The following is a 24,691-nucleotide window of genomic DNA, read 5'->3' as shown; positions in this document are numbered from 1 at the left end:
AAAGCTTTGATCGACATTTCTGCAAATTTTAAGATAAAATTTTACAAAATAAACACAACGAATTAATTATTACATAAAGAATTTGATAATGTACTCAGAATTTTATCGGGACTTGATTAAGCATTTGGCAACATTAAAATATAATCCAATGACAGCTTTGGGCTCAAGGAAGTTCAAAAAGGACGTTTCTATTTAAATTTAAAAGTAGCTACGGGAACTGTCGATTTTACAATCTATTAGAGAAAAATTTCTCTGTTAACAAAACCTATCATGCCTGTATACACAAGTGGTAAGTAATAAAACTAAACAAGGCTTACGTATTTGACTCTTAGTACATTTTTGTAAGTTGTTCACTAACGCACTTTTAATTTTTCAGATGAAAGTCCTGTTAAAATGAGGGCAAAAACGAAAACTCGCAGTAATCGCGCTGGGTTGTCGTTACCTGTGGGTAGAATTCACAGAATTCTGAAGAACGGTAACTATGCACCCCGGATCGGATCAGGCGCAGCCGTTTACATGACCGCAGTACTGGAATACTTAGCAGCTGAAATCTTGGAATTATCAGCAAAGGCGGCTGAAGACAATCAAAGAACTAGGTAGGTACATTTGGAATATTCGAATAATAAATGTAGGTATAACTTAAGTAAAAAATAAGACTATAGTACTTTATATACTCCCATAATATAATATAAGCTATGGTCTAAACTAACACAAGTTTCTCAAATATGTTTGTGTTGACAATTACATTTCTGATAAATTACTTATTAAAAAAAAAGACTAGAAATACTGTTGAGATTGCATCTTGTTAAAAAAATATTTCCATCTTTCAGAATATCCCCACGTCACATACTGCTTGCCGTCCGGAATGACGATGAACTCAACAGAATGCTAGAAGGGGTCACTATATCACAAGGTGGTGTAATGCCCCACATTGAACATCAGCTGTTACCTAAGAAAACCAAAAACCACCATAAAACTAACCATTCATCACAAGAATATTAATATTTATTAGTCAGTATGAGTACTAGCCATCAACGGACTGGCCATTGTGGAAGCAAGACAGAGACACACATGTAGTGTGGTTTCGCTCTCTCGGGGTATTGAGAACACAATATACTGAAAGCCTATGAAGGTATCCCACTAATGGCAATCTTACTTCAAGACTTCATTGTACAGGAAGGCATTAGTTAATGAAATATTATGTCATGTAAAATTTGGCAGTAATTTTGCAATGATTATTCTGTTTTAATTGTGTATGAATATTTAAATCATGTATTATTGTTGCCCTATGATTCATCAAAATATGAAGTAATTTACAATCATAGGCCCTTAGCTGTGAGGTCTTCATGAGCAGTGAACGGGTAGAAAATATTTCTGACAGTGATGTAAAATTATGGCTATGTTGTTGGTTTTGGTGTAAAATATGTTGTGTAAAACTGTACTGTGCCGATTATTAATATTATTGAATTAAAAGTCCCAGGTGGGCAAATAATTATTATAAAAACAAAAATATTGTAAAAAAGTGACAAGAAAAAAATGTAAAAAGAATAATTGTTGTTGAAGAAATAAGGTGTTTGTAAGTCAACAAACTGTTGTCATGTTTGAAAATAAAAAACGATGTTAATTATGAGTTCTTTTAAAAATATATTATGTAATTACGAATTTGTCTGTTTTAATTTTAAATTGCCACATTATTTAGTTGGATTTGAACCATAGTATGATTCTTTCAGAATAATAATATGAATTTAATTATTTATTGATTTTAGTCTGATTGTTATTGTGATCATCCTCCCTTGGTAATATCAGGTTTGCACACTCGATTCTAAGCGAAGCCTTCATCGCGTCATCATGGAAAGCCGTGTCACATGACGAACAGGACCAAACCAAAATAAATAAACAACAACTTCAACCAGTCTTGTAAATGACATGTAATTTTAAATACTGTAAACAAGAGATCTGCTATTTAATTCCATTATATTAGGTAGGTACAATGTTCATAACCATACATACAGTTTCATTACTTCAAAAAAATAAAAATTACGTCTATTTCACACTAAAACTTGATATAGTTTTGTTTTGAATACACCTTTTTTAACATCGCCATTAATATTTTTAACATTTTTCTACTCTTTCGAGATTACAACCCATAAAATGTGGAAAGTGAATTTCACTTGCATGTAATCATTTATATTTAGTAAGATAATACTTTTAAATTGAGCAATAATCTATGCCTTTTTATGTTTGCTTTTAGATAACTAAGCTGCTGAATAACCAATGAGAATTTATAAATACAAGATTTCCATGATAAACAAATAGGTATAATACTGATAATATACAAGTGAAACTCACTATAGATTACACAAATAAAATTAACGTAACAAAATATCATACGACTACAATTAAATATACATGTCTGATCATACAATTAATACAAATTAATATAATTTATATCAAAGGAACATGGGGTGCAGTTGCAAGTCTACTGCGAACCTAGCCATACATAACATACTACATTTATTGTACCTATCTAAAAACTATGAATATGTTAAAAGGAATACTTTATAAAATACAAAACTAAATGTAAATGTAGCACATCGAAAAATATACAAGAAAATCTTTTAAATGCAACTTCATTGATCTGGCGCGGTATAAGCCTTTGATAAATGTCAAGTACCTATATGTAAGGAGTTTAGAATAGAACAAAATTGTACAATATAGGCTCAATGGTGAAACGTCGAATTTGTCTCGACTACGAGGACTAACGGTCGGAAATCTGATGACTCACATAAGTCACCAGGAACGCTGATATCTGGACAATTAAGTTGAACAACAATATAAAGAAATCAATATTAATTACAGGGGCATACTAAGAAAGCTACGAAAATTCTGATGTCAGTTTGGACTAAGTGATTCCCCCTCCTTCAACATTTATCAAAAGCATATAAGGACTTACAAAAAACTTTATTCTATATAGACTATTTCTACACCCAAGAAGGAACTATAGATTCATTTCCTTCTTGCCAATGTAGAAGCAATACTACATACTAAAGATTCGAGTAATAAAAGCTTTATAAGAAAATGAGACATAATTATAATAACGTAAGATCTATAACTGCATGCGGCGAGGGGCCTGAGATCTCTACCTCGCATCAGTTATATATTTTTTAAAAACTAAAAGTATAATAATAAAATATAATAAAAGAACCATAGGATTGCACAAGGGTAATGACTTATTATATACCTACAGACTGAGTATGTACTGACTAACCAACCATATAAAATCTACGTTATTTGCGATTTTTCTCTCTATCTTTATATTCAAGATGAATGTTTATTGTGTAAAGGTAAAAAAGTAACTAGACAATAAGTGACATCGAATTAAATGAACACGTACTCGCTGTATGTAGTTGCGCACAGTTCTGTTTGACCCAAATAGTTTGATCAAAATGGAATTATCCTAACCTGACACTTGTGACTGTTTGATCTGTTACTTAAGATCAGTCTCTGAATAGTGTTTTATCACATAGGCATCAGAGATCAGTCTTACTCGTCAATTCTGAGAGACAAATAAGTCCTTAATAAATGTATACTAAGTCACAGTTTGTCCGTCAACAGTGTTGTGCTTTTTCAGATCAATAGATTAAGTTTTTGTGCGCTTCAGTACTTAAATATCTGTCGATGTAACTTATTCAGTCCACGTGTTATGATAAGCATCATTTGGCAGTGTTTGGTAACGCCGACGGGCATACAATCAAAAATAAAATGTTTTCAATTCTGAGATCATATCCAAATTAAGATATAAAATGAGTGAAATAAGTGTTTTATTAACAATTAATTGGTCACTTTGAGAATTTAAATATTTTTTTACAATGAGCAAAATTCAAACACTCATTAGAATATTAAATTTAGAAGATAAAAATACATATAACACACTGCAGTCTAGAATCAAACGCTCCATTAATGTTTTACCTCTTAAGTAGAGCTGGCAATACTGAGACGAGGCGTAATTCGTTCCTTTCAGTCAAACCTCCCGACTCACTACTGCCATCTGGTTTCAATTCCCGTAATTACAACAACAAATAGTTGGCAGTGGGATATCATTCAAGGCATCTCACACTTAGAAATTTCCATTTACATTCCCTTTCAGTGATTTTAAATTACATACGTGTAACAAGCTCAGGATTTAAATATAGTAAATTGGCAACAATGAAAAATATAGCATTATATAAAAATTATTAATAGAACTGTTTGTTGGTTCAAATTGGGTAAAATTTTTGTTCTTGCCTCTAAGAACTAATTTGTGTACAACTAGTTGAATCTAAGTTATCATTGTTTCTTTCCTAAAAATTTTGCTACGCCGAGACTACGAAATCATGATAATTCCCTGAAAAATATCCTGTTAGTACACAATTCAGTCTAAATGGCAGCATTTGCATATAACCCAATCTGAACAAGCAAACACTAAACAACATGATAAACACACAACCATATAAAACTGCACTCACACACATAAGCATGTTCATGTATACTTCGTATTGCTGTATTGTCACATCTTACGAAATTTTATGAGAATACAAAGTTTTATCTCTGTCATAAGAGCATTATGCCTTCATTTTTATTATTTTTTTAACACTGGTATAGAAGTTTAAATAACTAGATTTCCTTGGCTTTTAGTATTTTATTAGATTTTTTTTTTTACTGACTTGCAAATGAGCACACACACATGTGCCCAGAAGTTATACTTTTATGACAGAGACTAAACAAGTAACACAGATATTAACAATGTTATAAAATGTGATGGTATACATTAAAAACTTCATGCACACACCTAGCTGCGAATTAACTTTATGTTAATTTTAACATTTTAATAAAGTCAATAAATCGTTTTAGACTAATATCCTAACCTGTGCTAAGTGACAGGGAACTTTTAATGGACTTTTATTTGTGTGATAAGTTACATAACTAACAAAACCGCAATCAACTCATCAAACGCAAGCCATGCAAACCTCACATTTAAAATTATATTTGTTAAAATTATCATAAAATAATATAATATTGCTCTGCCTAGATTGCTATTGTTCCATTAACACATGTAGACACAAGCTAATACAGTTCAACATCAACTGCTATACAAAATGTTTGTAAAAGCTTACTTTATGGGCTTATTGAGCTGAGAGCACTTGTGTTATTATCACATATATTCTTATCAGTCGAATGCAGAACTAGCTTCTGCATTGGGTCTATAATTATTTTAGAATTTTCATCATTCGAATTTTGTTCTATGTCAGCATTGTCAGCCTGAGATATCTCCGTTTCATTCGCCGATTTATTGTCAAAATAGGGGAAGAAATCGTAGTGTGATTTACCGTTGCTTATCTTAGTTTTATCGTTTTTAACACATCGTTTTTTCTCGTCGTTTTTTATTGAAGATATGTTGCGTTTCGAGAATTCGTCCCAGCCTTCTGTCGTCTTTCCGTGCACAGGATTCCAGTCTTTCCTGAAGGAGCTTGAAGGTTTCATTTCATTTGAGGAGAACTTCTGATGGATGTCATTGATTTGGTTGTGGTTTTCTCGAGTTGAGACAATTTGACCATACACTGGTGTGCAATAGGTTGTGTCTGGTGCACTTATGCCACACTTACTGTCTCTATTGGCATGGCTCTGGTTAATTTGGCAGTTGTTCATACCAGAGTCAAACTCTGACTTTTGACCGGCATTGAGCAGTATTTGTTTCGAAGATTTGACAGTTTTCTTATCACCATTGGGTCCCCTGTTTGGAGAGCTCCCATGCTTATTTGAGCTACTGTCATCTTCAACACCATTGTCCTCACCAATGCCATCAATGTCATAGACCTGAAAAGATTGAAATGCTTATGAATTTAAAACCATTTCAACTGCATTTCACTTGTAGTTATTGTTAATAATGACAAAAATATAAGATATAAGATTTACTGTCATAATATTCTCCTGATCTAAAAATGAAGGCACATGTTTATTTTTAGGAAACTAAGCCATGAAAGGAATTGTTCTATCCTTTCAGTTTGTATAAAGAGTATTGAAAGCAAGGTGATATTTAAAACATGTACCTTATACATGACATCCTGGTTCATTCCCTTTTCTCTTTCCCTCTTGTTCTGTACAGCAAGCCACACATCCTTCAGTTCTCCTGCCAAGTCTCTATCTTTTAATATGACAGGGTTCCTAGTTAATGTCAACCCCGGGTTCATAGCCTCTACAAAGTCACAGAGGAGGCTCACCAATGCTTCTCGATCCTGAAATTAAATAAAAAAAGTTGTGATACATTTCACCTCATACAGAAGAAAGTAGACAAAGAGAAACATTTTATCACATATTTCCTGTTTATGACCTCGAACAGGACAAATATATATATAAAGTGACTAAGATATTCTTTGGATTTAAAAAATAGTGGAAGAAAGGCCAAGGCTCTCTGGAATTGCACAAATAATGGAATAAATGATTACTATTTATTTGACTTTAAACAAACCTCACTATATTTATTTACTCTATTTGTGTTGATGATACAACAAAACATGTAAAATGATGTAAGTATTATAACAGTAATTAAAAATAAATAGAATACCGTTGGACTGGTAGCATTTTTTCCATTAGCTTTTAGTATATCTGGGTTCACCATCACCGCAAACACCACCATTGGAGGCCTGCCAGAATTAGGTCCATAATTTTGTGGCACCTGAAATGTATATTCAAGAACAATTTATAAATGTATCAGTAAAAAGGTAGTCAGTCTGCCCGTGACCATGATACCTGCAAAGGTGTCGAAATGTCGGGACCTAAAATCTAAAATTAAACCGCAATAAAATCCATAAAAATTGTTTTATTTCAAGGTGGGTTGCATCAAACTTGTAGATTTCATAATCCATAACAACTGTGAATTGTGTGACCTAAGTTAAAAAAAAAGAGAAAAGAGTCCCAGACATTGTTTAATAATTAGATGAGCCTGCTGTTACTCTTCATTTAGAGTTGGAACACTGATCAGGTTTGTATATCTTTTTGAGGACTTGGTATAGTCATGATCATGGGTATTGAGTCATAAAATATAGCTGTTTAGACTGTGATATACATGTTAGATAAGCTGTAACATATATTTCAATAAGATCACTTTGAAAAAGTATTTGTCATAGACTTAGTGCTAGTAGTGAATAAGTTTTATAACTCTTTAGAGAACCCACTGACCAAATCATTAAACAACATTTTTTTTAACAAGTTTAGTGGTGGTTATCACAAAATAATATAATGTAAAACTCAAACATTAATGATGTTGTACTTGGGTAAATAGTTACTAAAGGTAGTAAGTAGATTATGGTCTCAAACCTTCCTTTTGACAACAGAATATTTTTTTTAAATTAAGTATATAATGATTTCATTAAGATTTCATCTTCTAGTTCATTAATGTTATGTAAGTAAAGTATGAGTAAACAGATGAAAGAAAAATTTGAAGTATCTTGGTCATGTGTAATCTTTATCTAAAGATTAGTGAGTCAAATGATCATCTGAATATATGCTTATCTATATACATATCGCCAGACAAAAACAAAATAAATGGCAGTAAATAATTAAGCTAGATTATAAAGCAAAGTACACTTGCACAGTAAACACAATTCACACACTTGTTGGACTTTACTTGAGCACCTTATAAATAGAACATCTGATCAAATCTTAGTAACTAGAGCAGTAAATTTGTGCTACTTTAATGTGCATACTGCATACCGAAAGATGTTCAATAGTTGTTTAGCAAAAATAACAAAGATAACCAACCTGCATTCCACCATACAGAGGTATTGGGTCTGAGTACTGTTTAGGATTGGCTATTTTCTGCCATCCCAACACATTGATGTATAACTTCTCCGTAGTATCCTTTATAGTGTCCTGAATACACATGTGCGGCTGTGGAGGATTCTTAAACTGACGAAAAGCTCTCGATCCTCTTCCATATTGTACCGGCACTACTCTCTCAGGAGGGTTTTGATTTTCCATAGCAGTACTGCTGTTCACACTTGCACTCACAGTTATTACGGTAGAATCACAAAACATTCACAATAAAATCCAATAACCAATAATGACATTTCTAAAAGGCCTGCCCGACATTCAAGTTTAATGAACTCTAGCCGCGTCCAATCGTGTTATATTTACTTCTAAACTGTACTTTATCACTCAATGCCAGTTTCATTTATATATATGTTTATTTTAATTAAGCTCCTACGTAAATATGTGAACTCAAAGCTCGAAAGTGTAAAGAAAGAAATCAAAAGAAAGAGCTTCCGTGAAAGAGAAAGACAGCCTTTGTTTTTTTTTAATTTCCCGGGCGGATACCAGTGTTCTGTACTCAGCCAAATTTACATTACGACATGAATTAATAAACTCTACTTGAAATATTCCTCTCATTCAATTTTCGATATGATTGTAATGTGAATGTAAAATATACTTTGCAGAGTATATTGATTAACTAAATTGGGACAAACGAAACTCACATCTTCGATTGCAATATTTGACGAGGTTCGGCCGTATTATTGTAGATGGCGCTTTGTCTAGGATCTTGAACAATATTTAACATTACGTCTTCTGGAAGTTTGGTAACTGAAAAATAGCTTAAATTAATTTAGTTTTTGAAATGTAAATTTAACGAACTTTACTACTTTAAAACAATTTTGTCAGTACTATTATAACAGTATGTGGTTTTAGTCAAGTTTTAGTAATTGTAGACTGCACTTATCTGGGTAACTAACCCTAAAAGTTTTATCATCCTCGCATCACTGATTCTTTTGGAGCAAGTGTGTGTGTTTGCTAGTCTGTAATGTACCATCTGGCACACAAATTTTCGTTATAGTAATTGTAACAATTGCAATTTTGGAATGAAACGGAATACCGTGTGTGTGTTTATGAATTGGGTAGACCGTAAGAGTGTGAATGTGGAATTTTATACTTTATTGTAGAAAATGAATAATATTATGTGATAAGTTACAATTTTTTTTACAAATACAGTAACATATTTTATTTTACAAAGTTTAAAATTGCGTGATGTAGTGTAGAAGTATTCTTTCCATTCTTATAGTACAACAACAAAGTCGATAGATGTCACTATGATAGTGACGTCACGTTTCTGAATGGCGGTGTTAAGATTTTCCGCGGCTTAACGACTACCCAGGGCGGTAAATTGATAGGTATCGCTTCTCGGCCTTTTGGCTAAGATCAAAGTGTAGTTTAATTTAATTTTTTAATTTAATTTATTTATTAAGATAACATAATCCACTTGTTAGTAATACATGAATAATATGGTTAGTAAGTCACAATCACAATATAAACATATAAAAATACAGCAACATACAGAATAGATTAGACATGAAGTCTTATAACATTATTCATGTACGGGGAATCTACCCTATAAGCTATCATGTTCAGGATGCTGTTGGTGCTGGCGCGTACTCTGCTGACCATTGAAGCGATGCGTTTTCGCATTATCGCGCTAAAACCGTCAACATGCGCGTCCGCGAACATGCCGGAGGCACTACAATAACGCGGCAACCCCAACAGCATCCTGAACGCATTATTATACTGGATCCGAAGGGATTCGTACGATCTTCGAGTATATGTAATCCATAGGCTGCACGTGTAGAATGTTGTGCAATACGCTCTAAACAAGGTTGTTTTAGCACCAGTGGAGCAACGTACAAACCTACGAGATACCATATTAGCTCTTACCGATAAAGCCCTTCGTTCCCGTTCCATGTCCATGTCGTCACGTAAATCTGAGGCAACCACATGACCTAGGTATTTAAAACTATCTACTCTTTCTAAGGAGGTTCCATTTATTTTTAGCGGGGGAATATTGGTGGGATATTTAGTTCCGGATTTAAAGACCATAACCTGGCTCTTTTTTTCATTATATTTAAGTCCATGGGTTTGTGCATACCCCTCACATAAACAAAGCAGCCTCCTTAGACCACAGACTGAGGCGCTCAACAGCACCATATCGTCAGCATAGCTGAGATTATTGACGCATACGTCATCAATATGGCATCCGACATGTTCGTTGCTGAGCGTGACAATCAGTGCATTAATATATAAATTAAAGAGTACAGGAGAGGTCAACCCTCCCTGCCTCACACCACACTCCATTTTATACGAATCAGACAGTTGCCCTGCCCACCTTACATTGTTGACCTGGTTTCCATACCAATACCTAAAGATATTTATGACTTCTGGAGACGTAGTATCTGTTCTTTTCAGCTTAATATCTGAAAGTTCCCTCACTGAGGGACCAGTATATTAAACTGATTTTTGTAAGCTGACGGGATGTTCGGGGCTCGCTCCACTCCCGTCACGGGTCGGCCCGGTATTGCAGTGCCGCCGGGATCGGCCCACATAATACTCATGAATTACAGTTCTATCTCACAAAAAGAGTGAAGAGCGACGCAGGAAAATGAAAGATCGTGTATCGTGTCATCCCCCTTTACTTGTGATAATTATTTATTAATCAACAATCATAATTTAACCAAAAAAATTATAAGCTAGTATCTAAAATATGTATTTAATAATACCACTATCTAAGCATTATGGATGTACCAGTGGAAAAGAAAAGAAAGTCTGAACAAGTACAGTATTTTAATAAAATTGTATGGTTTACTTCCTCAACAAAGTGTAGTAGCTGTAAGCTCCCTTTAGTATCTGTAACAAACACAAGTTTTAAAATCTGGGTAGCAGGAATACCAATCCTTAACTTTCTGTACGAATGAGAAAAGGGAACTAACAGAAGTATACTTCTTATCAGATTACAAGAATAAGGATACTTAGGGTCGTCGCACACCGGCCACCGGCCACAACTACAAAATGCCGGTGCAGGCATATTTACAGTACTTTATAGGGACTCGCCGCATAAGGTGCTAGTGGTCGCCACTGCGTTAAAAGGACAGGAAACATGCCAGTAGTGGCGTTTTGTGGTTGTGCTTGTGGCCGGTGGCCCTTGTGTGGGAGCCCTTACAGACCGACTAAAGCTAATGACGCTTCTTGTAACGATTTTTTACGACGTCACAATAATTTTCTTTCCATTTATAAATTAATTAATGCAAATAAATTATGAAAATAAAACCTGTTTGATTAAATATTAACTCACATTAATAAAAGTTGGTAGCGTGAGGTTAGCGAAGGGCCCCGCTGTGAATATGTTCGTGATACGCAGCTGTCCAGAAAGGAGCAGCACATCCGCCTGCTGTCTGCTGCGCGAAGTGAACCACACGCTCTCGTACGGGCCCAGCGCCATGTTCTCGCTCTAAAAGAAGGTCTTTGATTCAAAATATTTATATTTTAAGCAAATCTTGGTCCAAATTAAAGTTTAGTAGGTAGTGTAGGTACTGGGTTACATGACAATTGTCAAAATTTAAAAGCACCAATTACGTATTGTGTCCGCTTTGCAATCTACCTAAATCGCGCGGTCGCAGAATTTAAAGTCAGATAGATCATTAAATCCATGGTTATATTAAAATTACAATATTTAACAGAAAAAGGAATTTCGGTAACTTCCATGATATTTATATTCTACTAGCTTTTCGCCCGCGTCGAGGTCGGTTATATCGCGTTTACAAGAGAACTCATCAAAAGTCCGGGATAAAACCTATCCTATAGATGTTCTTTCTCAAGGTCAATTCTATCCCTGACCAAATTTCATTAAAATCTGTTCAGTGGTTTAGACGTGAAAGCGTAACAGACATACAGAGTTACTTTCGCATTTATAATATTAGTAGGGATAATCTAGGTCTCACGTATTTTTGTCTACATCACTTCGGTTTTTAGCAGAATCCATGCAGATTTCCTACTTACTTTTACTAAAACGTCGTTGCTGTGCCAGCAGAATACGAATAGCTGAGCTATACCAAATATAAGATACTCTGCCATCAACAGCTTCTGCGCAGCATTTTGTGCTGACTGAAAACACGTAAATTGGTATAAAATAAAGAAAAAGTCAACCATAAATCGCACCCTGATTTGGTGGTTTATCTATAAACTTCTGCAGGAAGTAAGTATAGAGAAAAGTGTCATCAAAATTAATTCGATAAATTAATATAGAAAATGTTATAATTTGCTAATTCGATGTGTTATTATGGATTAATATTTAATTTTGTGTGTTTATGCAATACTTACAGTTAGTTGATAAGCGCTCGCACAAAGCATTAACGAGCACATGACCATATAGAAGAACATGACAGGCGACAACAGGGAATTAAATAATCTCGAATATCTGAAACAGAAGACCATTGTTACCGTTACATTACAAATTGGGCGGCCATAATTATTGTTTTGGTTATTAGGCAGTTTGGCTGTATCATACTTTCCTTTGCCTCGTAGTGTTTGGGAGTGTTCTATCGATAAAATTTAATTTTCAACAAGCGTTGGTACAATTAATTCTTTAGTTCATGTTCGGAAAACATTCATTTTAATATATTATGGCTTGAATAAATTTGAGTTATTGTAATGAACATTATCATTAAGGGTAGGCATAGTTTAGATTATGCATTTTATTACCGTGTTCATAAAATAATTAGAACATAACGCATGCTTGACTTAGCAAAACGAATTCCTACGCACCAGAAAAGGATTTCTTGTGTAATATTTTTGTGATGCTTGTGTTCTTTGTTTATTATACGTAAGTTATTTCGAGATATATAATTCTTATTCCGCATTATTAAGGAGGAGTCAATTGCTTAGCTTCTTTTAACTATTTTATGATCTTATGCGGAATTATACGGTATTACTCACTGTAATGCTTAGGTACATTACTGCTTATTTCGATAGACTTTTTTGAATGAAAATTATACCTAGATTCTTCTATTAAATTAAATTATTTGGCCCTCTGGCTCTTTATTTACCAACACTATTCGCATGACTTTAATATTAGCAATTGAATTAAGGGATTCTTCTTGTTTACCTGGCCAGAAATTATCAGGGATTCTTCCTATTTCTTATGATTTAGGCACTATTTGACATTGATAAAAGTTTTTTATGAGGAGACCTATGCAATTCTCAAGGGATCAGACTTTTACTGCTGCACTAGATCACACGTTGAATAGGTTTCGTGATCCTATATATTTAACTGATCTTGTATGTTTTGAAATAAACTATTGGTTAGTACTCTACTCCATCGGCCTAGCCTTTTCCCCAACTATGTTGGGGTCGGCATCCAGTCCAACCGGATTCAGCAAAATACCAGTGTTTTACAAGGAGCGACTGCCTATCTGACCTCCTCAACCCAGTTACCTGGGCAACACGACACCCTTTGGTTAGACTGGTTGTCAGACATTTTCTCTAGCTTCTAACTACACGTAACGACTGTCAAATATCTAGGAATAATAGCCGGGACCCACAATTTAACCTGCCTTCCGAAACACGGAGGAACTCTTTATAACAAAGATGGTCACCCATCTATGGGCCACCGCGTCAAGCGTAGCTTAACCTGTGATGCTATTTTAACTGAATTGTTACAATCGTTTGTGAAACTGCAGTGTATTTTTATAAGAGGTAAGTAGGATTTAAACATGATTGACAGACATAAATAAATAAAATAAATGCGGACAACATCACATACATTGTTTTGAACCCAAAGTAAGTTGCTATAGCACTTGTGTTATGGAATTCAGATACAACGAAGCTACCACAAACACCCAGACCCGAGACAATGTAGAAATGTGAATTTTTACATTGACCCGGCCGGGGATCGAACCCGGGACCTCAGAGCTAACGACACCTTGAAACCGGTGCATGCGCCACTCGACCACGGAGGTCGACATGATTGACAGGACGGAGATACCTAGGATTATACATTAGTAAAGCCCATTTCCAATAGAAAAGTAAGTAGGTATTATAATCAATTTTAGCTGCCCGAAGACAGTAGCTGCATTACACAACTAGAAATGAAAGCTCGCTTAAATTTCAGAAAATAAACGCTCATGTACGTAGATACGCTTTTCAGACAAATCGGAATCATAAGAACCTATGTCAATGCAAGGCGTCGAGATCATTTTTACAGCTGCCATTGGCCCCATATAGATTTCATTTTATTTAGTTTGGAAAAGTATAGTCTATTTTATAAGCATTATTGTTAATTCACATGATGGTTTTTTAATTACCTCCCAAGTCAACATCTTTTTCAGGTTATTTGCATGTTGTTTTTTGACCTGGTACACCTAAGAACTCCGAACAAAAAAATAAGAATAAATACTTAAACCAGCTTCAATCTGCTCTTAATGAAAAATAAACGGCCTAATTTTCATATCGGATCCAACGTTAAGTATGCTAAAATAATTTGACATTCACTTGACCTAATTTTGCAAAAATGATTTTTAAGTATCTCAATACATGGATTATTTACTTCAACTGACTATCAGATATCATCTCAAAGTCTTGATAGAAACTTATTTTTCAATTTGATCTATAGCAAAAATAGCACTGATACAATTTCCCGTACGACAAGAAAGCTATTGATGTCTCTTCTCTACAGTTCCTCATTCACTGAAGCGTGGTGATTGTAATATAGACTGTGTAACATGACCTGAGGAAAATCAGAACTAGTAATCGTTTTGCCGTTTCTCTCAACTAGCCTTTTCGTTAAGTCTGTTGTGGACTGGAGAATAACCCATGAACTAGGAAGTATAGTATTTACAGTAGGCTAGGCTTTATACTTCATGAAGCGACCTTAGCATTTTCTAAATATTGGGTAAAGGAAGTAGGTACAGGTGTATAAGTCAAATAATTAGTGTAGATTAAAGTTTCGAACTGAATTATGTTTTGATAAATAATCGAGTCGGTAAAAGAAATCTTAGTACAAATCAGGTCTCTGTTTTTCAGTGCGTTTTAAAATCGAATTTTGGTAATCTCAAAACTCAAGTTCGTCGTTAGGACTGGTTGGGTTTAGTATTTAGGATTAATTATTGTTTTAGGTTGAAACTAGACCAGTCCTGCAGACTTTTCAGAATTTCCTTGATAGAAAAAGCTCTTATACCTTAATAATAACATTGATTGCGTCGTAAAAATATGTATGATGAGACAAGCTTATATACTCACTTGATCAGCATCACATGTATTTTGTGTAACTGTCGTACCGAGTCCTCAAATTCCTTGTTGTTGATTGAACTGCCGTATTCTCCAAACATTTCCTTGCATCTGTCTCGTAGCAGATCAAGTTTTCCTCCGAAGAACACCATGGTGACCACAATACACGTGTCGTAGGCCGCCATAATCCCAGCTCCGTACGCACACAGGACCGTGTGCCAGACGACGGTGATCCAACATCCAGGTGAGTGGTACTTGTCAATCGGCATCCAAGAACTAAATATATGAGGAAAGTTCTCAGTCCCGTTCCGCAAATTTTCTCTGAAGTTCGATGACGACAGGTATCTCATCAGCGGCGTTAGGGTGGTAGTCCAAAACGTAGTAAACACCAAAGCCCAGTAGAAATATGTAAGCCGACGGCAGTACTTTGTGTACGAATTTATTACATTTCTTCGCATAGGATCTTTGGTTTCCCTTTCGAATTTGTCAGCTGCTGTGACATAGTCCAAGACTTCTCGCCATTTGGTTTGCCATAGAACGAAGGTGTTGCTTTTAACGATACAAACTACGCTAAGCATAGAAATCTTCAGGTTGGTTAGCACGAGATCCAAATCAGATCTAATAACGTACAGCTCCATGTACTGAGTGAGCACGAAAAACGAAACTATCTCGTGTATTATGATGTAAAGTATTTTCGCAAACTTATTTTTTGGTAAGAGCAATCCCATCATCTGAAGGATCCAGTAGTTTGGACCTAGGAAAGGTCGATCTGGGTTTTCCAAGTTTTTAAACAGCGCCTTCATAATGACTGAAGAAAAGATTTTATTGAAGTGGTGATGAATTGATTTGTGTCTGATATTTATACGCTTCTATGTTGTTGCTGGCCTGCGACCCCTGACAACCCCGCGATGGGGAAAATAACTGCCTATATTTCCACGGCAGTTTGATTTTTTATTGGATGATTGTATACTGCTCTGTTTTAAGGGTTAAAATAATACAATTTTTATACACCTTAATTGAACATTTTTTTTTCAAATTTACGCCTTTTAAGTCCAGGTTTTAACTACCTACGGGTAAAAAATATAGCATTCAAGCAGCAATATATTTCAAAGATCTTATTTCTTTGAATTCGAAACGATTATAAAACTATAGTAAAGAATTATCCTAGTATCTCCATGGTCTGGTCATCTCCAAAGGTCTCCATGAATACTAAAATACCATAGCCCCCATCATTTATTTGAAAAGAAATATTTTTATTTAAGGTACTCTGGTTTACGGCTTACTAAAACTGAAAAACTGGCCGGCAATCTCTGACGAAATGCCTGATAAAGGCTGTTATGTCATTATATCCAATTATAAAAGAAATGAACAATTAAAAATCCCATAGCACAGTTATCTATGATGTAACTATACAGCTCGCCTAAACACAGGGTTAATTTAAAAAAAAATGCTTTTAACCTAAGACGAAGAAGGGATGTCGTAAAGCTGACAACAACAATATTTACAAGTACCTAATCAAGGCTTAGATGTCTAAGAAAATGATTGTCTCGTCCAAAAGGAATACTTGCATATTTGACGTGATATCTATTATTAAGAAAAAAAATTTTCTTCCTAACACCTAAAACGAACTATCGACATTTGACTTTTCTATCCCAACACTAGTTTTGTTAAAACAACCTCACAGTTTTATTACATTGTATTCCAAACCGATAATTTAGATGTCTCTATTATACGCGCTAAGTGTAGGCGTGTCGGTAACACAACGATCGCACCCCGTTTTAAAAAAATAATGAAGCCATCGTGCGATGGGACTCACACCCTATAATTACGTATTGAATAAGATATTAGAAAATATGACACGCCAATCATTGAAAAAATGTCCACTTATAATGTCAAGCCGGATAGAAAATTATACCTATGCCTTTTATTTTATTAAAACTGAGATTTCTTTCAAGAAATGAAATAGTTTTCATTTTTCAGAATTCTTATTAAGTAATTTCATGTTACAAGTCTATTTATATTCCTGTTACTTTGATTACCTAATTTCGCCAAAAAGGGCCAAGTTATTACATAATTACAAAATAAAAAAACATAATTACAATAAGATGTTTATTTTCTTACCAAAAAATCGGATTATGCTCATGAAGCATTAGATTTTTACTTGTTTTTTTTTGTATTCGGTTCAAGTAAGAAATATAATGGGAATTAAGGTGTAGATAGATTGATAGTATAAAATAAACGTTAGGAACAAATCTTCACATACCAACTTTTTTATATATTTTTACATAATTTGGTGACGCTATCTTCGTGGCCTTGTGAGTTCTTGAGTGTGTACTTTTTGAATAATTTTATTTGTATCCTTCATTTTCCAGTTGCTTTATAAATTTAGGTATAAATGAAAATTAATTGGTTTTATCAAAGCCCAAAAAATACAAATAATTTTAGAATTTGGTAACATTAAACTTATGTCACTGTCAATTTGACAGCAACACTTATTCTATCGCTTCGTTTAGGGCACATTTTAAGCCTGGAAAAGAAATGTTTTTAAACGAATAAAGAGAGATCTCCAAGAACTAATGCTGAAAATGTAGCAATTGCACGTTTTTCAGTTACCGATAGAGTTTGTTTTTATTTTGTTTCGTGGTTCGCTTTATTGTATTGAATTAAAAAATCAATTAACAGTGGTTTAAAGTGTAAATAAATGTATTTCAACAATGGTTAGCTGCTCTGTAACCAACTGCAAAAACACTTCTGCAAAGATATCGAAAAATAAAGACGGAATTACTTTCCACAGGTATGCATTCACGACAGTTTCATAAATTAACTATTGTAGAAAGCTGCATAACTACCTTTGAGTTATCAGCAAAAAATACATGAAATTATCTGTTTCAGTACTTAAATAAATTGCTATGTCTAAATTAATGAACTTTTTATTGATGTTTTCCATCAATTTACATAATATGTTTAAAATAAACTCATAACCGTTATAATTCGAACACACTATTCGAAAGAAATACAACTGTAACTTAATATTACTGTTGATTACATTTTACATAGGTCCTCTGCACATTTTTCGTTCTGTGATGAATATTTATTTCTTGCACTAGGTTTCCTAGAGATAAAGAGAGAAGAAAGCAGTGGGAATTAGCCATAAACAGAGAGGAGGATTGGAAATCCACACCATCCAGTGCCGTCTGCTCTGAACATTTTGAGGCTAAAGACTTCTACCTGACGGAAAGTGGCTTGAGAAGATTGTCTTTGTATGCTGTACCTGCTATAAACATATCTGTAAGTTGTAGTAAGATATATAATATACTTAGTTAATATTCCATTTCAGAACTATCAAAAGTTGTTGAGAACATTGTAATCTAAGTTATTTGTGTCTTTATTCTTTCTTATTCAAACATAATTATTGAATATTACAATGATATCAACAAGGTAATATGTATTCTAATCTCTTCATGTTAGTGTATGTTATGCAATAAAAGTATTTTTAAATACTAAATTGATGTTTATTCGCATAAGTATTGTTAACCCATCTATCCTCCTGGCTTGGAAGTCCAAAGCTAATCATTGGAATCTGCCACGCTTACATATCATACAATTATTTAAATTATTTTGAAGACATGAACTTCTAGTGTTTCCATTGTATTCCAGCCATGCCAAGAGCCAGAACCAACAATATCCCGCGTTCAACCTGTAGAGATCAATCCCTCTGACTCAGAGGAAGTCATCCAACTCAAATACAAGGTCCACCGTCTAGAAATAATAGCAGAGAACAGAAAGAAGAGGCTTAACCAAATGTGGCAAGGAAAGAGGAGATTGTGGAAGAAGTATGAAAGAATGAAATGTTTGATCAAACATTTGGTCAAAATTAAAAAAGATAAAGTTATTACTTAAGTAGACTTGATTTATATGTGAGTAACTCAATTTTATAAATGTCATTGTAGGTCTCTTACTTGCAAATGTAATGTAGTGATATTGGTTCATTTTTTTTACGGCAAAGCTTGGTTTTTATATAATACTGATTCTATGCCTAGGAATTAACTAATAACTTTGCCTGGGTCCAAAACTAGTTGGACGATGATGAAAAATACACAGTAGTAAAAGAGTAATTAAATTCTTATATGTATTTGCCTCACGAAATTGATTATCATTATGAATAACATAAAAATATTGAGGAAAATTTTCTTGAAGAGAGTAATTCATTTGCATGCATAGAGGCAGCATTAAAGAATGCACAGTATAAACACTCATGAATGTCTTAGTGTTATTAGATTATTTGAACAAGACTGTAATAATATTTATTGCTTAAGTAAAGGCTGTACTTTTAATTTTACTTCTGAAATATATTAATTTATTTCTAAAACTTTCATATTTTAATTACGACATTGCCAACCTTATTCTTTTAAATAGCATTTTAATTTTAAAATCTTTTTATGCATACTGGATATATCGCGAAATCAAAATAGTATTTTCTTTTGCTCATATAGTGTTCACACTGCTAAATTGGTTGAAGACATATTAAATGAAAGCATTCAACTTTATCATATCCAATTTTGCAAATCATACATGGTTCACAACATCGTCAATTATTTCATAACCTTTGCATTGGCTCAGGAATCATAAATTGCTTTAACAAATTGATTCGAGAATAATTTTGTCAAGATTCATTTGTCAAATGTCACTGCAATTGCGAATAGTGAATCAAAATGCATTGTTTTGCCTGGATTGCCCACGCGTTAATACAATGGCTGCAGTGAGCTTCCACGCCAGTCGTTAGCAACACGGTGACAATGCGAGGTGCACGCGTATCTCCAAACAAAGTCGTCATTTAGTGACGAATCATAACATAATATGATTTGAAGGCTTCAATTGAGATTGTTTATTAGATGTAAAGAGAAATGTGAGAAGAATTTTATTTTGAAGAGAGTTTCAAATTGCTCACATAAAGACTTTTAATAAAATGAAACTACTTTTACGGATTTTATCGGGATAAAATCCGTAAAAGTAGTTTCATTTCAATGTCTAACGTTCGCGTAAACCTAAGAAACCACTATGTAACCCAGTACGGACTGGACATAGCAGACTTTTAATAAAGCTCACGTAATGTAAGCTTTATTAAAAGTGAGTCACATTAAAAGAAAAGTAATGGACCTAGAATTGCCTTGAGGCACTCCATGCGTTTAACACTCAGGTACCCGAAAACTAAAGTATCATATCATAGATTTTACATTGTTTATTTACTTTCCTGTTTCCTGTTTTATAATATTGGTTTACGAGAAAGCACCCCAACAATAGAAACTAAATTTTGAAAGAGAGAAGAAATTAGTGACCGCAAGTGCATCGGCCAGCGTTTATTTCCAACGGTACCGGAGCACAAAGGGGGACATTAATTACGCGGACAGTTTTCTCTGATACGTTATCTGTAGAAACCTCGGCTACAGTTACCGCCGTTCTCGATAGCGCGTCCATTGATCGAGCGCGCGCGCAGGTGGGGGCGGCCGCGATCTCCCACCAGCGAGCGCGCCAGTACCATCGCTGCCGACACCGAGTGACGCGCGTATACGTTTCTAATTTGAAAAATAATATCGACTCGACAAAATTACGTTCCATATTTATTTGGATTATTTCGCTGCATATGTGTTCTAGTGATCAAACGATGTGATGTTTAGTGTTCGTGTCATGTTTTGTAACAAATTATTTTCGTGTAACACGTATGTCATTGGATTCGTTTAGCCAGTTGCAACAAACGAAAATGTGACTGTTTGTTTTAATGTCAAGTTTTAATCGATCGACGATCGAAAATGGGCTTTATTGACGTTCTGTTCACGATATAAAGATGAAGATGAGAGAGTTAATGAGGATTACTTTCGTGTGTGTGTGCGCTTTCCTTCTGGCAGTGCGTGAGACCAGGTGTGAGGATGAAGTGTCCGAAGTGGAGGTGGACGGTGGAGCCCTGAGAGGCGAGGATCTCAATGAGCAGCGGAAGGATCCTAAAGGCCCCCTACCAGGTAGGTAACATGATATGATAAACATAATAAAACTGCGTGAACTATGTTGACATATAAACAATAATAAAAATATTAACGGTGGTTAATTTATGTATAGAATGTCGTAGTAGAGGCCGTTGCGTTTGTTTAACCTATGTCTGCTTAGGCACACAAGTGAAGGGTTTGCTTCGAGCCTCGATTTCTCTACAAACGGCGATACTAATACACGCACTGTTGTGCCTGAAGATGTTACGATGGAAATCAGTATTGCAGTTGATTTTGTAGCAAGTACACCCGATATATTGTTATCATTCAACTCTCTCAATTTATGTTTTATTGCTTTGATGATCTTTTTTTTTCATTTTGAGAAAATTCATTTAAATAGAGGTACCTAAACATGTAGGCGTGAGGAATTTATTAAGAAGCAGATGTTTCATTCATCGCAAAGAATCTTCTTATGCTTATGTTATAATCAATTAATTATTTATTATCTTCCCACGCGTTACGAGCCTATGACTAAATAAACATTCTCAATTCACTATGGGTTACTTATAAATCATGTTTTGACAGATTTGTTTTTGTGGTTAGTTTTTATTTTATACTTGCAAGTATTTGAGGAATTTATAGATTCTAATAATTCTAAATCTTTAACTTTAAACATGAAATGATTTTTATCGATACGTGGTCTGATCTTTAGAAATCTCTGGGCTTTCTATTCCTGTATGTTTTGTTTATTTTTACCTATGTTGAGCGAGAGCAATTTCAGAAAAATAATAGAAATACATTTAAGAAATAGAATAATTATATTTAGATCATATTTATACCTCAGGAAAACTGTTAGGAAACAAAAAATATCTGCTTAACCACCGGAAAATTGTACGTGAGCCTAATAACAAGTATTTGTTTTTTTTTTAATATTCTGAAACTTTTGATGTACATTTAAAATGTTGTCTCTAGGAAACTGCATCTGACATAAAAGTTCCGGCAATTATCGCTTCACGCATGTTACGTTTTATAAATATCTTTGTGTCTGTCTGAATGCATTCAACTTTTCAGTATCATAACTTACATCATCCAAGCGTTACGTGACACACATAACACTTTTATTATCCTTTCCGAGTATTTAGGTATTTACAGTTACAATTAGCGCCATGTACCTACAGTGCAATGCCGCAATGCATTCGAAACCGTGTATGGCATAGGAATGTTGGATTACTAATACACATGATAGTACTGAGTAATGAGTGATACGATCAGAAGCTCACTTTTGGATTTAGAAATAACTCTTATTCGCTGAGACTTGAACAAGAAAACAGGTGAAAGTCCGGGGTCAAGCTACAGTTGTGTGAGGCATTCGATAACTCCTCGTATTGAGATTAATCCTCCTATCTCCATTGTTACTGGACATGGAGCTTCCTCATTTAAGGTCTAATTCTACAATATCTAAATTTCCCCATCAGCTCTGACACGAGTCCTACCCGAGTAGTAGTCCGAATCGCTAACGAAACCTTTCCATATTTTTTGAACTGTTATCCTATTTAACGTAAGCTAAGAAATTGCAACTTTCCCCTGCAATACAGGCATCCATCCATATCTTCTCACAAAGAAAATCGTAGCATAGCTTTTGACTACTTCTGTATCCGCCTCTTCGCATCATCCTCGCTGGTCTAGTTCGTGATTCCCGTGTCTGTGCTCTGCGGGTACGAGGAGTTCGCTAAGACCGCTTCGACACCTGCTTTCGACTCTACCAGGAGCCATAAGTCGTTCGAGGTTCGTTTTTAGCTAGGTGGCCAAAAGGTGCGCGTATGCAGACGGCGAAGAGCTTTCTTTTAATCTTAAGTTCAAGGAGAATGCCCTCGTTGGCACTAAACGTGGTCGAAGCCGTGAATGAAATTACGATCAGCGATTTTCAAAACCAGAAGTTTCAGTTTAGACTCATGTATACTAGTACAAAAAATACATCATGTGAATTGTAAGAACTTGTTTTGGAGTGCCAGACTTAGATTATAAATGTGCTCAAATTCACTTTAGCTTTTATTAATATGACCTTTAGCGGTTGGTCGCATTCATTAATCGAGTTTTAAATAAACAAATGCCAAATGATTTTATGTTTGAGACTTATAATCTTTGACAAAAGTGAGTCTTACTTTTAGACGCCTCATACAAACCCGGTCACCAATCATCCTCAGACGTAGAGCTTTATCTCTCAATCAAAGCTTTTCTTTGATTACTTCGAATGGTGCGAAAACCAGGGTTCGATTTGATTTACTTTCAAAATCCCGGCACTAACCTATTCATTTAATCTATTTTTAACATAAAGAGGGTGTATTACAAAGAGAAACTTTATAAAGCCTAACAGCCTTCAATACAATCACAGGCTAATTGATCGGACGTTTTTAAGCAAGATTAATTTATTGGTGATTAAGTAATCACTGGTTGTTAGTAATACGATGTCGGAATTAAAACATTTGTTGAAGAGCAATTATTACGATTAGTTTCACTTTATCAGCGCTGTTTTATGAGTGATTTTCGTGCTAAGTTTTGATTTTATAAAATCCTAATTGGAAATCGTTAGATATTTAGTATTTAATTCAATGTAAGAATTTTTAAGGTCTTCATTAATTGAGAAATTAAAATATTACATTGAAAATACAATGCAATATACATAAAAATGACTTGACTTTTCGTTGTAGATTTTCGTAAATCTATCGATCCTCCTACATCCTCATATATTTTTAATATTTTTGTTAAGGAAAAAAAGAAATGGACTTACATTAGACATTTCCAATGTAAGTCCATTTTAAGACTAGTTTTATAATTAGTAGAAGTTATGATTAATACAATACTAAATACTCTTAATACTCTCTATTCTTTAACTCTGTGTATTGTTTGATTGTATAAAAATCTGTTTTCATTTTTTTTCAACGATTTTTGCCAAACTTTATTCTAGCTTTATGTTTTAAGTTAACTACTTTCCTTATACCCTACACCCGTTTAGAATATAGGAGTGTAGGATGTAAGGAAGTATAGAAAATATAAGACGGCCGTTTAAAATCGAACGGTAAATAAATAGAGGAATCCTAGTGACTGAATGACGGACGGAGGCATCGACCTTCCGCGACTCGCGACTGTCAACTCTTGCGCAAGACGCACAGCGAGCCCGCGATTTACATTACAATTACAAAGCGTAACGCATGTAGGTAAGGTACCCTGTTGCTAAGACTGCAGGCTTATGTAACCATGTAGTTTGTTTCGTTTTGTAAGCATAGTTTTGTTTAAACCAAGGGATTATATTTTTGGAAAGCTTGACAAGCTATTTGAGGTTAGATGATGGTTTTAATTAGGTAACTTAGATATATTTACGCGCAGACTTTTTAGTCTTTAAATATCAATAATGTAATGCTGAAGATGCAGAAAAATAGTAAAAAAAAATACATATCATAACACTACCTTTGCTTACGTAGTAACTATTTAGTAATCTGTGCCTTTGCTTAGTAGATGTCATAATTTTCGCCTTTGATGAAAATAATAATATCCAGGGTTTTGTCTTTTGTTGATAATTTTCAAAAGTTTTCAAAACAGATCGTTAAATGCACTTCATTGTTTATGAGAAACCAATG

General features: G+C 34.3%; 4 protein-coding genes and 2 pseudogenes across 4 annotated transcripts in view; 5 read left to right on the top strand and 1 right to left on the bottom strand.

Annotated features, from left to right (window-relative positions):
* The first annotated feature begins 139 nt into the window (after nucleotides 1–139).
* Nucleotides 140–1,662, top strand: LOC113495349 (histone H2A-beta, sperm-like). Its single transcript, XM_026874036.1, has 3 exons — nucleotides 140–289; nucleotides 377–596; nucleotides 831–1,662. The coding sequence occupies exons 1-3, from the start codon at nucleotides 271–273 to the stop codon at nucleotides 1,000–1,002; spliced, it is 411 nt and encodes a 136-aa protein (XP_026729837.1). The 5' UTR covers nucleotides 140–270; the 3' UTR covers nucleotides 1,003–1,662.
* A 242-nt stretch (nucleotides 1,663–1,904) lies between these two features.
* LOC113495192 lies at nucleotides 1,905–15,896 on the bottom strand. Its single transcript, XM_026873800.1, has 11 exons — nucleotides 15,091–15,896; nucleotides 12,175–12,271; nucleotides 11,854–11,958; nucleotides 11,150–11,305; nucleotides 10,664–10,704; nucleotides 9,988–10,072; nucleotides 9,418–9,591; nucleotides 7,798–8,070; nucleotides 6,602–6,712; nucleotides 6,087–6,272; nucleotides 1,905–5,853 (listed from the first exon to the last, which is right to left on the bottom strand). The coding sequence occupies exons 1-11, from the start codon at nucleotides 15,879–15,881 to the stop codon at nucleotides 5,155–5,157; spliced, it is 2,718 nt and encodes a 905-aa protein (XP_026729601.1). The 5' UTR covers nucleotides 15,882–15,896; the 3' UTR covers nucleotides 1,905–5,154.
* LOC113495504 lies at nucleotides 9,203–9,289 on the top strand (annotated as a pseudogene).
* LOC113495503 lies at nucleotides 10,232–10,406 on the top strand (annotated as a pseudogene).
* Nucleotides 15,897–17,566: 1,670 nt separating the features above from the next.
* On the top strand, nucleotides 17,567–19,398 carry LOC113495348 (THAP domain-containing protein 2-like). The gene is made up of 3 exons (XM_026874034.1): nucleotides 17,567–17,872; nucleotides 18,186–18,366; nucleotides 18,736–19,398. The coding sequence occupies exons 1-3, from the start codon at nucleotides 17,793–17,795 to the stop codon at nucleotides 18,976–18,978; spliced, it is 504 nt and encodes a 167-aa protein (XP_026729835.1). The 5' UTR covers nucleotides 17,567–17,792; the 3' UTR covers nucleotides 18,979–19,398.
* A 988-nt stretch (nucleotides 19,399–20,386) lies between these two features.
* Nucleotides 20,387–24,691, top strand: part of LOC113495346 — a 115,615-nt gene continuing 111,310 nt past the window's right edge. The window contains exon 1 of the mRNA XM_026874032.1: nucleotides 20,387–21,092. Coding sequence (XP_026729833.1) covers nucleotides 20,921–21,092 — 172 coding nt within the window. The 5' untranslated portion in view covers nucleotides 20,387–20,920. The remainder of the gene's footprint in view (nucleotides 21,093–24,691) is intronic.

Source organism: Trichoplusia ni, chromosome 6 (assembly GCF_003590095.1).
Source record: "Trichoplusia ni isolate ovarian cell line Hi5 chromosome 6, tn1, whole genome shotgun sequence".
In the NCBI taxonomy this organism is placed as follows: domain Eukaryota; kingdom Metazoa; phylum Arthropoda; class Insecta; order Lepidoptera; family Noctuidae; genus Trichoplusia; species Trichoplusia ni.
The sequence above is the reverse complement of the archived record's forward strand: the minus strand, read 5'-3'. Positions and strand labels throughout refer to the sequence as shown.